Consider the following 14,121-nt stretch of genomic DNA (forward strand, 5'->3'; position numbering starts at 1 on the left):
TAATATTTTATGAACACCGTTCATTCTTTTCTTTGTTGCTGGGGTAGATTTTCACAAGTAGAAGACTAATTAATGACTTGACAGAGAGGGATGATGGGGAGGAGGAGAGGACTGCATTAGTCCATACTCTTTGATCTTCACTACCTTTGTGTGACTTGGAGTGTGCCCTTTCGCTACAAAAGCCAAAATAAATTTTTTTTTTGCTCAGAGGAGTCTCTTTATTTTTTAAAGTGGATTTTTATCCCATACAATTAGAATTGGGAAAATGGAAACTAATGATTTTATGAGACATCAAAAAACAATAAAACAAAATCAAAAGAATGAAAAACCAAAAGAAAATGTTAACTATCTCACTGGAAAAACAACTGACCTGAAAAAAAAATCCAGGAGAGATCATTTTAAAATTATGGGACTACCTGAAAGGCATGCTCAAAAAAAAAAAAAGCCAAGGCATCATCTTACAAGAATCTTACAAGAAATTATCAAGAAAAACTGCCCTAATATTCTAGAACTAGAAGGCAAATTGTCCTGAAAGAGATCACAAAATGAAAATGCTCAAGAATATTAAAACCAAATTTCAGAGCTCCCAGATCAAGGAGAAAAGACTGCAAGAAATCAGTGTCAAAAGAAACAATTCAAATATTACTCCATAGTCAGAATAACACAAGGTTTGAACTTTCTACATTAAAGGAGGACAAAAGAACTAGAATTACATCCAAAAATCACCTACCCAGCAAAACAGAGACGAATCCTTCAGGGTAAAAAAAAAAAAAAAAAAAAAAGATATTCAAAAAAGTAGACGACTTTTTTAAGCATTTATCATGAAAAGTCCAGTGCTTTGGGCAGCTAGGTGGCACAGTGGGTAGAGCACTAGCCCTGGAGTCAGGAGGACCTGAGGTCAAATCCTGTCTCAGACAGGTAATAATGCTCTAGTTGTGTGACCTTGGGCAAGTCACTTTAACCCCATTGCCTTAAATAAATAAAATTTTAAAAAAAGAAAAAAGAAAAAGTTCAGTGCTGAATAGAAAATTTGACTTTTAAATACAATATTTGAAAGAAGCATAAAAATGGAAACAGAAAAGAGAAATCATAAGGGTTTCAACAAGGTTTACACTCCTACATGGCAAAATGCCACTTGAAACTCATAAAAGTTTTCTCATACATTATTAAAGCTGTTAAAATAAGTGTACATATAGACAGGTTGAACTGAAAATGAAGGGATATCTAAAAAGAATAAAAGAGCAATGCACTAAAAAACAGAAAAAGGGAGCAGCAGAATGGATTAAATTATCTCACATAAAAGAAGCACTAATGAACTTTTATAATAGAGAGGTGGATAGAGAAGTAGGGAACAAGTAAGACTTATTCTCAGGTACTGGTTCAAAGAGGGAATAACATGCACACTCAGTTGGGTAGAGAAATTCTTATCCCACAGGAAAGTAAGAGAGTAAGAGGATACGGGGAAGGGCAGAGGAGAGGAAGAGGTAATGGAAGGGGAATTTGGGGTAGGTAAAAGATAAAAGCAAAACACTCTGAGAGATGGACAATGTGAAAGGTGAGAGAGAATAAGATAAACTGGGGAAAAGAGGATGGACAGGAAATGTAGTTAGCAATCATTAACTGTGAAAATATCTACAAGTTATTATTTTATTATTAAAATATTTAGCAAGTTTTTCTGATAAAGACCTCATTTCTCAAATAGATATCTATCTATATATATGGGGTATCAAGGATAATGTGAGGAACTTCAGATGCAAAACATACACACACACACACACACATCTATATATATATATATATATATATATATAGAGAGAGAGAGAGAGAGAGATATGTATATAAATAAGAGCCATCCCTCAACTGATAGAAGAGAATTGGCAGTTTTCAAAGTAATAAAAGCTATCTATAATCCTATGAAAAATTATTATAAATTACTATTGATCCTAGAATACAAATGAAAACAATTCTGAACAACTATCCCTACCTATCAAATTGACTAATATGACAGAAAAGAAGGTTTGAGGAGATGTGGGAAAAATGAGATACTAATGCACTGTTGGTGAATCTGCATAGTGATTCAACCATTCTGTAGGACAATTTGAAACTATGACCAAAAAAGCTATAAAACTGTGCATACCCTTTGACCAAGCAAATACCACTACTAGATCTATTATCCTAAAGAGATTAAAAAACAAAAAGAAAAAGGACCTATATATACAAAAATATTTATAACAGCACTTTTAATGGTGGCAAAGAATTAGAAATTGAAAGGATGTCCATAAACTAGAGAATGAATGAAAAATGATTGTGATAAAATACTATTTTCCTATAAGAAATGAGGAGTAGGATGTTCTCAGAAAAACCTGCAAAAACTTACATGAACTGATGCAAAGTGAAGTGAACATTGTGCACAAGCAATTTTGTATGATGATCAACTGTAAACGACATTGCTATATCTACAACAAAATCATCTAGGACAATTCTTTAAGAAACGATGAAAAAACACTAACATCTCTGGAGAATAAACTAATGGATGCATGATAAAAATATAGTTTTTCTTTATTTTTCCTGGGCATTTTTTTCATCTAAGTTTTCTTTTGAAACATAACTATTATGGAAGTATGTTCTTCATGACTGTACTAGTATAACCTATAATAAATTGCTTGTCTTCTCCTGGGGGAAAGGGAATGGAGGAGTGAAAAGATAGAGGGAGAGAATTTGGAGCTAAAGATTTTAGAAGAATGAATGTTAAAAATTGTTTTTACATGTAATTGGGAAAAATATTAAATCATGGAAAAAATTAAGTGTGGTTTATAGAAAAAGGAGACATTAGTAAGAGTTTGTGAGCTATGATTTCAAGTACATTTGAACCCATAAAAACCTTGAACTTAAAGTAGATTAATTACCTTAATTAAATTGTCTTAATTGATATAATTCAGTCTATTCCTTAAAAATATCATAAATTACAACTTCAATATTTACCTTGCCATAACAACTTAAATGTTTTATGAACAGTTTTGGGCAATGAAATTACCTGCTCCAAAATAAATGATATTGTTTCGAGAATCAGGTGAAGATCTTGTTTCTCTAGTGAAAATGCAGCTTGGAGTTTTTCTTCTTCCTCTTCACTGAAACTGTTCTCAGTCTGCAATATATATATATATTTATTTTTATATAGCAATTTATTGCTATTCAGTCAAAAATTGAAGTCTAGTTTTCAAATGATTCAACTACTTTGATAAGAAAGGCTTTCAGAAAGAAGGTGCAAACTAGAAAGAAAAAAATACTTCAAACAGATAGAAATTAATGAAAAGAATACTTTGGAATCATATACTACTCTTATTTCCCATTAATACTCTGAAGTCTAAAGTTCTATAATATGCAGGTAGTGCACAATACAGCCTGACTGCTCTGGTTGATGCAATTAGCCTAAGACAGTTAAGACATGTTCAGACTACCGTCTTTTTTGACCATTTCAAAAGATTCACATTCTGAAGATATCACTCCCTAACAAAAAGGTCCCAGTTTACAAGTCTAAAATACAATAAAAACTATCTTTCAACTCAATTGAGGAAATTGATTCACAAAAGGTGTTTTATGACTTACCGAGTCATAGCAATCTAAAACTTCCTCAGCAATCCTTTGCAGCCCTGATAACATTCATACTCCCCTCATTGGCTGAAAAGGGGGTAGTTAGAATTCTCCTTGCTCCCCACTGTGATTTCCAGGCTCTCCCTCTATCTGAAATCATTTCAATAATCTCTCCTCCTCTGAGGTTCCCTCAATTTACTACCCAATCAAAATTCTTATCTATACTCAACATTACCCCTCTTTCCTCAATAAGTTCAGTACCTAGTTCACATTCTTTCTCTCTTCCCAAACTCTTTCTTTAACTTCAGGGACTTCAACACATACACCAATGTTTCCTCAAACACTTTCACTTCCAAATACTTCAACTTTACAAGAGTTGCTCCTCCTACCTCATCTACACTGAGACAGTCATATCTTTGACCTTGCCAATACCCAAAAATGTTCCACGTTTCATGAACTCTGAAATACCTTTATCTGATCACAATCAGTTATCATCTCACTTCTTCTGCCCTATATCTCCTAATTCTGTACTTCATCCTCCCAATAAACTCCAAACCCTCAGCCTCTTCAATTCTTTCACAAGTCAGCATCCCTACATTGGCTACTCTCCTAGCTTCCCCATCTCAACATCTTTTGAATCCTTGGTCCCCTTATACTATCACCAATCTTGCCTTGCCAAACATCCTTGAATTACCTGTATCATCTGTTACGTTCATTCAACTCAATGCTGAACAAAACTGAAAAAAAAAATCAAAAACCATGCTGACTGGGTTCAATGCAAGTTTACATGACATAATCTCAACTGGGTTGAGATTGAAGCAAGGCAATGCAAACCTTGCTAATCAATCCACTACCCCTTTAACACAATACCTTTTCCAAAGTTTTGCATCCCTCCTCTAACTTCTCCAATACCATCAACTGAGAATCTTGCCTTTTTCACTGAAAAAAACTGATGTCAAGACTTCCTCTCCTCAGGGGCGGCTAAAGGGGTGGATAAAACACCGGCCCTGGAGTCAGGAGTACCTGGGTTCAAATCCAGTCTCAGATACTTAATAATTACCTAGCTGTGTGGCCTTGGGCAAGCCACTTAACCCCATTTGCCTTGTAAAAAAAAAAAAAAAAGACTTCCTCTCCTCATCTCACATCATTCAGATGCTGTCTACCACTAACTTCTCCTACATTCTTCCTTCAAATGAAAAGGAAGATCTTCCCTTTGTGAAGCAAACCCTCTATATCACATGATCTCAATCCACCTTCTCTCTAGATTGTCCCATCACTCCTATTCTCTCAATCTATCCCTCCCCGTTCTCTGATTCCTTCCCTGATGCTTAGAAACACACCCATATTCTCCTCGACCCTCAAAAACTCCCACTTGATCCATCTATCCTCAAAAAACTATCATCTCAAATTTCTCCTCTTTTTGGCAGGTAACTCTTTGAGAAGACGACTGTCTACCATCTGTATGTACCTCTAGTTCCTTTCCTTTCTCTCTTACTCTCTATAATTCTTTCCAATCTGGCTTGCAACCTCATCATTCAATTGAAAGGACTCCTTCCAGTTGCCAACGATTCTTTATTGCCCAAATTTAATAGTCTTTTCTTAATTCTCATCTTTCTTGAGCTCTCCAAATTCTCTGATAATGACAATTTCTCTCTTCTCCTTGATAGCAATTAGGGAATGGCTGAATAATTTGTGGTATATGATTGTGATGGAATACTAATGTGCTATAAGAAATTATGAAGGGGATAGATTCAGAAAAACCTGGAAAGACTTAAATGAACTGAAGCAAAGTGAATTAAGTAAAACAAGGGAATCTGCACAATTAACAGCAATATTGTAAATATAATCTACTGTAAAAGACTTAACTCCTCTGATCAATATAATAATCTAGAACAGCTCCAAATGATTTATGACATAAAATGCTATTCATCAATGGATAGAAAACTGATGATCTCAGAGTGTAGACTGAAGCATATTTTTCCTTTTATTTTTCTTGCCTTTTTTTTAAAAAATGGCTAATTTCAAAACATTTTGCATGTTCATATTATAAAGGGTATCATATTTCCTGCCTTCTCAATGAGAAAAGGAGAGGATTGCAGGAAGGAGAACTTGGAACTTAAAAGTTAAAATAAAGCTTTAAAATGAAAAATGAAAAAATAAGACTCATAGATTCCAAGTTAAGAAAAAAAATTATAGGACTGAAAAATCCCAAGTATGTTTGCAAAAAATTCTGAAAAAACTAGTATGCATATGATTGTGCTTACATAACATAAAGGATTATATAATAATGTCTTACATTTATTAATAATATATTTACTATTAAGACAAAGTAAATCTACTACAGAGAGCACTGAAGTTCTAAACTCCAGTCTGCATTTAAATAATTTCACCCATGAAACAAAAGTAGAGATCAAAGCAATTTTGTGAATTGTGGGAATTCACAAAAAAGGAACAGACCCTTTTTTTTAACCCAAGGGGATAAAGCCACTAAATTAAAAAAAAAAAATTCTCTTTACTTAAAATAGCATCAAAAATGCAATATAATAGAAATGTTACATGCTAGTCAAAAGCAAATATACAAACCTTCAAGTGAAGTTTCTGAAGAATTCGGGTGAGCAATCGAGGAAATCTTCCAGTATCCACTGCATTAACCAGAGACACTGCTTTTTTCATGCTACATATATTTGAAAACAAAAAGTTAATTTAAAAAAAAATTCTAAGGGCAAATACATCACTTTCAGTGCTCTATGACCTATTTTATAATTTCCAAATGTTTTAGATACTCTAAAGATATGTAATTAAGTATTAATATACATTAGGGCAATACTGAAGAAATATTCCAAAAAATATTTCTTCTTAAAGAACTTTCTATGGAAGAGGTCTATTGAGTAAATTTCCTCTTTTCTTTGGACTATTTCTGCCTGGGTAATAGCATAAATTTATGGGTAGAGTTTAGTAACAATGTAACACATTGACAGCAGCACAAAATTTCCCAAAAAAAAAGAGATTATAATAAATTCATAGAGAAATGAACTAGAGAATAAAATGCTGAAAAAATGTGCAAAACAGTCATTTGCAGATGCTAAGAATTTCCATGCATTCCAAAGTTGATTCAATAGTAGTGATTTTGAAGTCATGCTAAGTAAGTCACTGTGCAAGGTGCAGGCAATAAAAAAAAAAAATTAAAGGGGAGGAGGAGAGTAGGAAACCCAAAGTAGGGAATCTTGGCCTCAAGATGCTTACATAACTGATGAGATCATTATGACTTGAAGGCTCTGATGGGTGAACTTTCACTACCCATAGTGCAAGTCTTAGGCCTAGCACAGCTACTTTTTAGTCCTCTCTCTATAACTCTAGTTATATGTATTCATAAAATACAAGATTTATCACATCAAAGGATTTTAGAAGTCATAGAACTCAAACCCTTCATTTAACAGTCAAGGAAACTGAAGGCTTGGAGCTTTTAGTGACTTGCCCAGATAATAATATTTAAACAAAAAAGGAAAGTTGGCTATTATCTTAGTCCAACTCTCAAAATCCACTCTCTTGCCCTATATGACAGGGATTCTTAACCCTTTTGTACATGTCATCAACCCCTTTGGCAATATGGCAAAGTCTATGGACAAAAAAAAGTATTTATAATCAATATAACATATACTAAATACAAGAAATATAACAAATATAATAAATTTAACTTAAATACATAAAGAAAACATATATATGTATAAAGTTTTTAAAAAATTCTTTTTTAAAAACAAGTTTACAAAATCCAGTAAAGATCACCCTCCCCATTTGAATGTTAAACTCCTTGTCTTGTGTTGCTTTATTGGAATCTCTAACTCTAATAATAACAAAAAAGAATAGCAGCTAGATTTCAACGGTACTTGAAGGTTTGCAAAGTTCTTTACATATAAGTCTTTATCCCAGCAGATTTCGAATTGCTGGAATCCAGTAAAATGAGATTAGCGGGTAGGGAGGGAAGAAGGGAGAGGGACAGGCAGACAGACGGACAGCAACAGCTAGTATTTATTAGCAGCTGCTGTGGACCAGGCATCAGGTGCTTTCACCCGATCCTCACAACAAACCCGTAAGGCAGGTACCATCCCTGCCCTCGGTCTGCAGAGAAGAGACACAAAGTGGAAGCGCTTTGCCCTAGAGTCCACAGGTACTTGGTGTCAGTGAGATTCGAACCCAGCGCCCACGCTCCAGGCTGGCCCCGAACCCGCCGCTCCGCCTCTCGCCTGGCGCACCAAGAGCCGCCAGAGAGTGGGCAGCGGGGGCCGAGGGCAGGGCTGGGGGCGCCTTCCTCTCGGGTGCCCCGGGCCTCGTCCGCCCGGGCTCTTCCTTCCACTCCCCGCAAGTCCTGGCCGCCCTGCCCGCTGCCCCCGCCCATCCTCTGCCCGCTCCTTCGGGGCCGGAGTGGCACTGGCGGAGCCCGCGCCCGCCCCGGGCTGCCTCCCGCCTCGGGCCTCCCCGCTGTCCCAGCACCCGGGGTACCTGGGAGTCTCGGGCAGAATCAGCTGGGTCCCCGCCGGGGCCGCCATCCTCGTCCGCTCCGCAGCTTGGCCTCCGCCTCCCGTCAGCTGCCTCTCGCCGAGCCAATAGAGAGCCAGGACGGGACGTAGGCAGAGCCAATCCCCGCCTTCCGCCGGGAAGCGGGCCTCGAGGATTGGTCGACCCTGTTCCGGGACTTCCTCAAGGCGGTCCCGCCGCCTCAGCTTTGAGCAGATAGGTTGCTGCTCTCTTTCCCGGTGTCCCCCCACCCCCTGCTCTTCGGACTCGGGGGTAAAGGGCGGGCGCACAGAAATTATCCGGTCAAAAATCCGTCACCTGCAGGCCAGGTAAGCACGTTCCCGGAACTTGGCCAACTCATTGTAACCCAGGTTGAGACACAATCGGAGTGTGCTGCTCAGTCAAAATCTTCAAAATATTTCTAATGATTGCTCAGGCTCCAAACCTGTGAACCCGGAGCTGGGTCGGGCCTGGGTCCTCAAGGCAGCAAGTCCTTATGGTTCAAACACTAAGCTAAGTGACAAGGAGCTTACAATCTAAGGGAAGAGAACAGGCAAGTAAATTAGATAGATCTGATAGATAGATACATAGATATATTCATATATACAAGTACACATACACATATATACAAGTATGTATATGTAAATTATACACACACACACTCATACACACAAGATAAATAGGAATTAACAGGGGAAAGGCATTGGAATTAAGAGTTGTGGAAGACTTCCTGTAGAAGGTGGGATTTTAGTTGGGAGCGATTGGTCAGTAAGCACAAAGAGGAAAAGAATTCTAAGAATGGGGAGAAAATGCCAAAGGGGTCTTCCTGGAAGAGGATGGCAAGTGTCACTGGATCAAAGAATCTTTGTTGGGAAGTCTAAAGTCTAAAAAGTCTGGAAAGACGGGAAGGAGTGTAGGTTGTAAAGAGGGCTTCGAATGCAAAACAGCTTTTTGTATTTGCACCCACAACTAATAGGAAGCCACTGGAGTTTCAACTTTGGGTTCGGATTTGTTGTGGGGTTTTTGTGGGTTGATTTTTGGGTTCTTTTTTTGGGGGGAAGGGGGTCTTGCAATTTAGGAAATCATTTTAGTAACTGAGAATGGAGAATGTATGGAAATGGGCAACGACTTGAGCCAGGTAGAGCCACCAGCAGACTATTGCAGCAGGGTGATGGCAATGTCAGAAGAGAAAAGAGGCCATTTATGAAATATTTTGCAACAGTGAAATAGAAAAGCCTTGGCAATACATTGGATATGGAGGTTTAGAGATAATAAGAAACCCAAGTTGTAAGACTAAGAAACTGGAAGGATGGTGATCTCTTCTATAGTTAGGAAAGTAGGAGGAAGTGCAGGGAAGGGTTTAGGGGGAAAAGATAATTGGTTCTATTTTGGACATATCCAGTTTAAGATGTGTCTACTGCATTCTGTTCTAGATGTCCAAAAGGCAATTAGAGATGAGCGCAACAGAGAGGATGGAGTAGATAAGTAGATTTCTGAGTCACCAGCTTAAACATGGTAATCTATGGAAGTTCCAAGGTACTTCAGTTAGAGAGGGAAAAGAGCAGAGGAGAGAGTGATCATCAGTGTCAAAGGCTGCAGAAACATCAAGGAGAATGAAGATTGACGAAAAGGCCATTGAATTTAGCATCTAAGAGATCATTAGTAATTTTGAAGAAATTTTTCGTGGAATGATAATGTAAGTCAGAATTATTAGGATAAGTTAAGAGTAAGAGAAGAAAAGTAGGGGAGAAAAAAAAATATCCTAACATTTAAGAAGAAAAACAAAGTGAATAAAGGGCAGTTAACAGAAACACAAGAAGTTGTTTGAAGGGAAAGCAAAAACAAAATTATAGAGACATTTGACTTAGCATCTATCTAAAGTAAATAATCTCTTGCTGTTTGAAAAGAACGTTATTAATATGACACCTAAAAATCACCGAGTAATTAAATATTTACCATATGCCAGGCACTAGAGATGCAAAGAAAAACAAAAACAGTCCTTGCTCTCAAGAATCTTACTGTAACAGAAGAGATTCACTTGTATCTCTGTTTCTCTCTCCCTCCCTCCCCCAAAGGATGCTTAATTTTAAGAGTTCTCTGGAAAAGCAAAATAAGGTCAGTCTAGGTGTGGGGGAAAAAAATATAAGTTTAGAGAGAAATAACAATGCATGAATTCTGCCTAGTTTTAGAGAACTAGAAAGGGTGGAAAGAATATAAACACTAATATAAAAGGTCTTTGAAGCTACCAGGTACTATTTTTTTAATATGATATACAACTACATAAAGAAGTAAAGGGATATTATAAAGAAGAGTAAAACAAAATACAAAGTCCAGAGTCATGTACTTAGAAGTTTTGAAGCAGAACATTTTCTCCATATTAATATTTGTAATGCATTTGTATTGGAATGTGTACATGAACATCATTATAAGGTATAAAGTTTTTGCATTTAAAACCGTGCTAAAAATTAAAATAGCTTTAAGTCCTACCTCATACCCATCACCTTAACAAAAAACAAAATGAAATTGGCAATTATGGAAGGATAGTGGAAGGACAGGGAAGAATAACGGAGAAATATCTGAAAGTTGCCCATTCATTCTGCCACAAAATTCTGTCACTGAACTGAGTATATTCAAAGACCTAGAAATACTATTAGGTATATATCTCAGAGAGGTTAAAAAGAAGACTCATATACAAAAAAAATTTACAACAGAGCACTTTGCTGTAGCAACAAACTTGAAATGAAGTAGGAAATCAACTGGGAAATGACTGACCAAATTTTGGTAGATTAATGTAACTGAATATTAATGTCATAAAAATATGAATACAACACATTTAGGAAAAAAACAAGGCTTACATAAGCTGATACTGAGTGAATTTTTAGGTACCAAAAGAAAATTTTTTTGTAGTTGCCACAGCACTATAATAGAAAACAGCTTTGAAAGACTTCAGAAATCTGATCAATGTAGTTCCAATTATGACTACAGAAAACTGATGGATAGTTCCCATTTTTTTTTTTGGCAGCAGTATGATGGCCTGGACGTACAGAACGAGATTTACATTTTTCAGATAGCTCCAATATGTTGATTTTTGTTCATTTAGTTTGGCTATACTTGCTACAAAAGAGGGCTTCTATTTGGGGGGAGAAGAGCTGGTAAGTAGTAAAAAGATACGAAAAAAAGAAAAGCTTCAGTGAGACATTTTAAAAAATAGTCAAAAGAGAGAAGAAAATTCAGACTGGGAACCCAGATAAGCAAGGTAAGTTTGTTACTATCGTATTAAATCTGAGACATGGATAAGGACTGTGATTTCATTGTTATAGGGAATGACCAGCTTTGGAAATCCCTTCTCATTACTTATTCTATGCAGCCAGGACACCAAGAAGTCAAATAACTTATTCAATTGCACATCAGTATGTGTCAGAAGTGAAACTTGAATCCAGGTCTCCCTAGCTCCAAAACCAATTTTCTATTATGCCACAATGTCTTTCTTATATTCAAACCAGAAACTACTAACAGAAGTTCAGTTTCATATACAATTGTTTTATGTATCATTCCAGTGACACAGGACAGGCCTCCTGAATGTTCCATAAACAAGTTTCTCTCACCTTCAAGCATTCTGTATCCATCTCCTATGCTTGGAATACTTTCCCTGCTCTGTACTGACCACTGACATCTCTGGCTTCCTTTAAGATTCAACTACAACCCAGTCTTCTACAGGAAACCTTCTCCAGTCTCTTTCAATTCTAGTGCTTTCTTTTGTTATTTCCTGTTTATCCCGATTGTGGCTTTCATTTCATATATTTGCTTGCCCATATGTTGTTTTAGATTGTCATTAGATTGTAAGCTCCTTGAAGGCAGGGACTGTCTATGTTCTTTTATACCTAGCACTTAGCACTATGCAAGCAATGAGTAAATGCTGGTTTCTCTTTGTATACTGTAATATTGTTTGTTGATAATAGTGTTTTAGTCTTTAATAAAAAATTTAAACATGCCAAAGTGACATAACTTTAAACGTTGAGACCTCAGTGGCCATCTAGTTAAACATAGGACCCAAAACAATCTGCTCTGTAACATACCTAAAAAGTGGTCATCCAGTCTCTACCTAGAAACCTCCAATGAGAAATCATCCTCTGAGGTAACTCATTCCATTTTGGGACAGCTTTAACTGTTAGCTTTTCTTGATACAAATACAAATAGTATTTGACTGCAAATTCTATCCATTGCTCCTGGGTTCTGACATCTGGAGTCAAATTAAAATATCTAAAATATCTAAACTAATCCCCTTTTTTGTATAAAACCTTTTCAGTACTTGAAAGCAGTTAGTAAGTCTTCCCTAAGGTTTGTCTTCTCCAGACAAAGTAGCTTTAATCAATCTTGAACTGAGATGGACTCAAAACCCTTCACCATCCTGGTCACCTTGAAGCTTCAGGTGTAATCTGATCAGAGCAAAGTAGCAAGAGAGCTGGAAACTATGAACAAAATCAAATGAAGCTCCAAATTAATTATCTTTACTACCAAACCACAATGCTGAATGCTATTAAGCTTTCAATGTATTAACATCTCCAAATCTTTTTCAAATTAACTGCCTTTCAAAATCTGGGAGAAAAAAATCTTCCCCTCCAATTTCTGCCACCACCAAGCTTTCTGATATAAATATACACATAAACCTTGGTTGGTCTCTTCCTTTATTATCAGTACCTAGGCTTCATATAAAAATAAAATCAGAGGATGATCAGAATTTAAATACATGCATATATTTATTTTATTCCCAACTCATTGTTGGGAGGCTAGAAAGATCTAGCAACAAGATGGATTCAAGGTAGTTTAATTGTGAAGGAGTCTACCATAAGGAGACAGAACCTAAGATTCACAGATGCTGGTTCTCCTTAACCTTTCCCACCCTACCATAGGTTTTGTGGAATTTGTGCCTTGAGTCCATCTTGTTGCTAAACACAGTATAGTTAAGGATAACTATCTCTCCACCTAATCTGATTTTCAGTATGTAGAGCAGTAGTTAGTGCCTAGAAAGATAACTGTGATTATAAGTTTATTGAACTTAAAATTCACATAAGGGTGGATCCTCCTTATCAAAAATATGAAAATAGCTTAATCATGAAAATAATTTCAGTTATTGAAGCAATCACCTAATTTGCTTCTTAATATGAATATAAAAACTAAAGTTTTATTTCTCCTATTTCAGTGCTGAGGTGGGAAGGGTACCATTTTGTGCTTTTAAAATTGTCAAATGAGGATTGTATATATTAAAATAATGAATAGAAGAACCTTTAAATAAAGTAAAATCATTCTAGAGGGATACTCTAGTATTTCTACAAATTCAGTAGTATTTCAAGAGTTTACATTGTAAAAATGTAATAAAGAAAAATGAAGTAAATTTCTTAACAGATTCTGAAAAAAAAAATTCCAGGACTTCCAAGTAAGGGGAACTTCTGAGATACAAATTAAGCTTGTTTTAAAAGGGGAAAACTGAAACCCTGATATGTGTAGTAAATTAGCTGGGAGCTTGAACAAAGAATTCATGACTCTTAAATCTATGCTTTCACAATACTACAGGATTTTTCCTAAACTTAGGCTTGTTATTTTAAAATGTATTAAAACTGACTAGATTTTTAATGCCACTTTTGTCCTACGGTTTCCAGTAACTTGCAAGCAAAACGTTTTAAAATGAGAGAAAAGAGAATAGAACTAAACTCCCTCTAAACCTCTAGTGAACTTACTATCTAAAAATACAAAACCCTGAGTAAAACAGGAATATAAAGTTTCAATGTGTTTTTAAACTTTTCCTTAGATAACTATTCTTCATATATAAACACATAATTCAGTTAATTTAATAGAGGCCATGGTTCACCTTTATGCTCTAAATGCTTTCAAGACTAAAGCAAAAGAATGATGCTCACAAGTCTTTTTAGTTTTCAAGATTATGGAACTCTGTAATCTAGTCTCTTGCACAAAAGATTTGCAGATGCTTAGAATTATAACAATCTCTACTGACTCAAAATT

General features: G+C 36.1%; 1 protein-coding gene across 4 annotated transcripts in view; it reads right to left on the minus strand.

Moving 5' to 3' along the window:
• The window catches only part of COMMD10 (COMM domain containing 10), a 249,214-nt gene extending 241,044 nt beyond the window's left edge, over nucleotides 1-8,170 (minus strand). For all 4 annotated transcript variants that reach the window (XM_074200847.1, XM_074200848.1, XM_074200846.1 and 1 more), the window contains exons 1-3: nucleotides 8,089-8,170; nucleotides 6,175-6,265; nucleotides 3,035-3,145 (exon numbers count right to left, since the gene is read on the minus strand). In XM_074200847.1, coding sequence (XP_074056948.1) covers nucleotides 3,035-3,145; nucleotides 6,175-6,265; nucleotides 8,089-8,135 — 249 coding nt within the window. In that variant the 5' untranslated portion in view covers nucleotides 8,136-8,170. The remainder of the gene's footprint in view (nucleotides 1-3,034; nucleotides 3,146-6,174; nucleotides 6,266-8,088) is intronic.
• Between the last annotated feature and the right edge of the window lie 5,951 nt (nucleotides 8,171-14,121).

This window comes from Macrotis lagotis, chromosome X (genome assembly GCF_037893015.1).
Source record: "Macrotis lagotis isolate mMagLag1 chromosome X, bilby.v1.9.chrom.fasta, whole genome shotgun sequence".
Taxonomy (NCBI): Eukaryota; Metazoa; Chordata; class Mammalia; order Peramelemorphia; family Peramelidae; genus Macrotis; species Macrotis lagotis.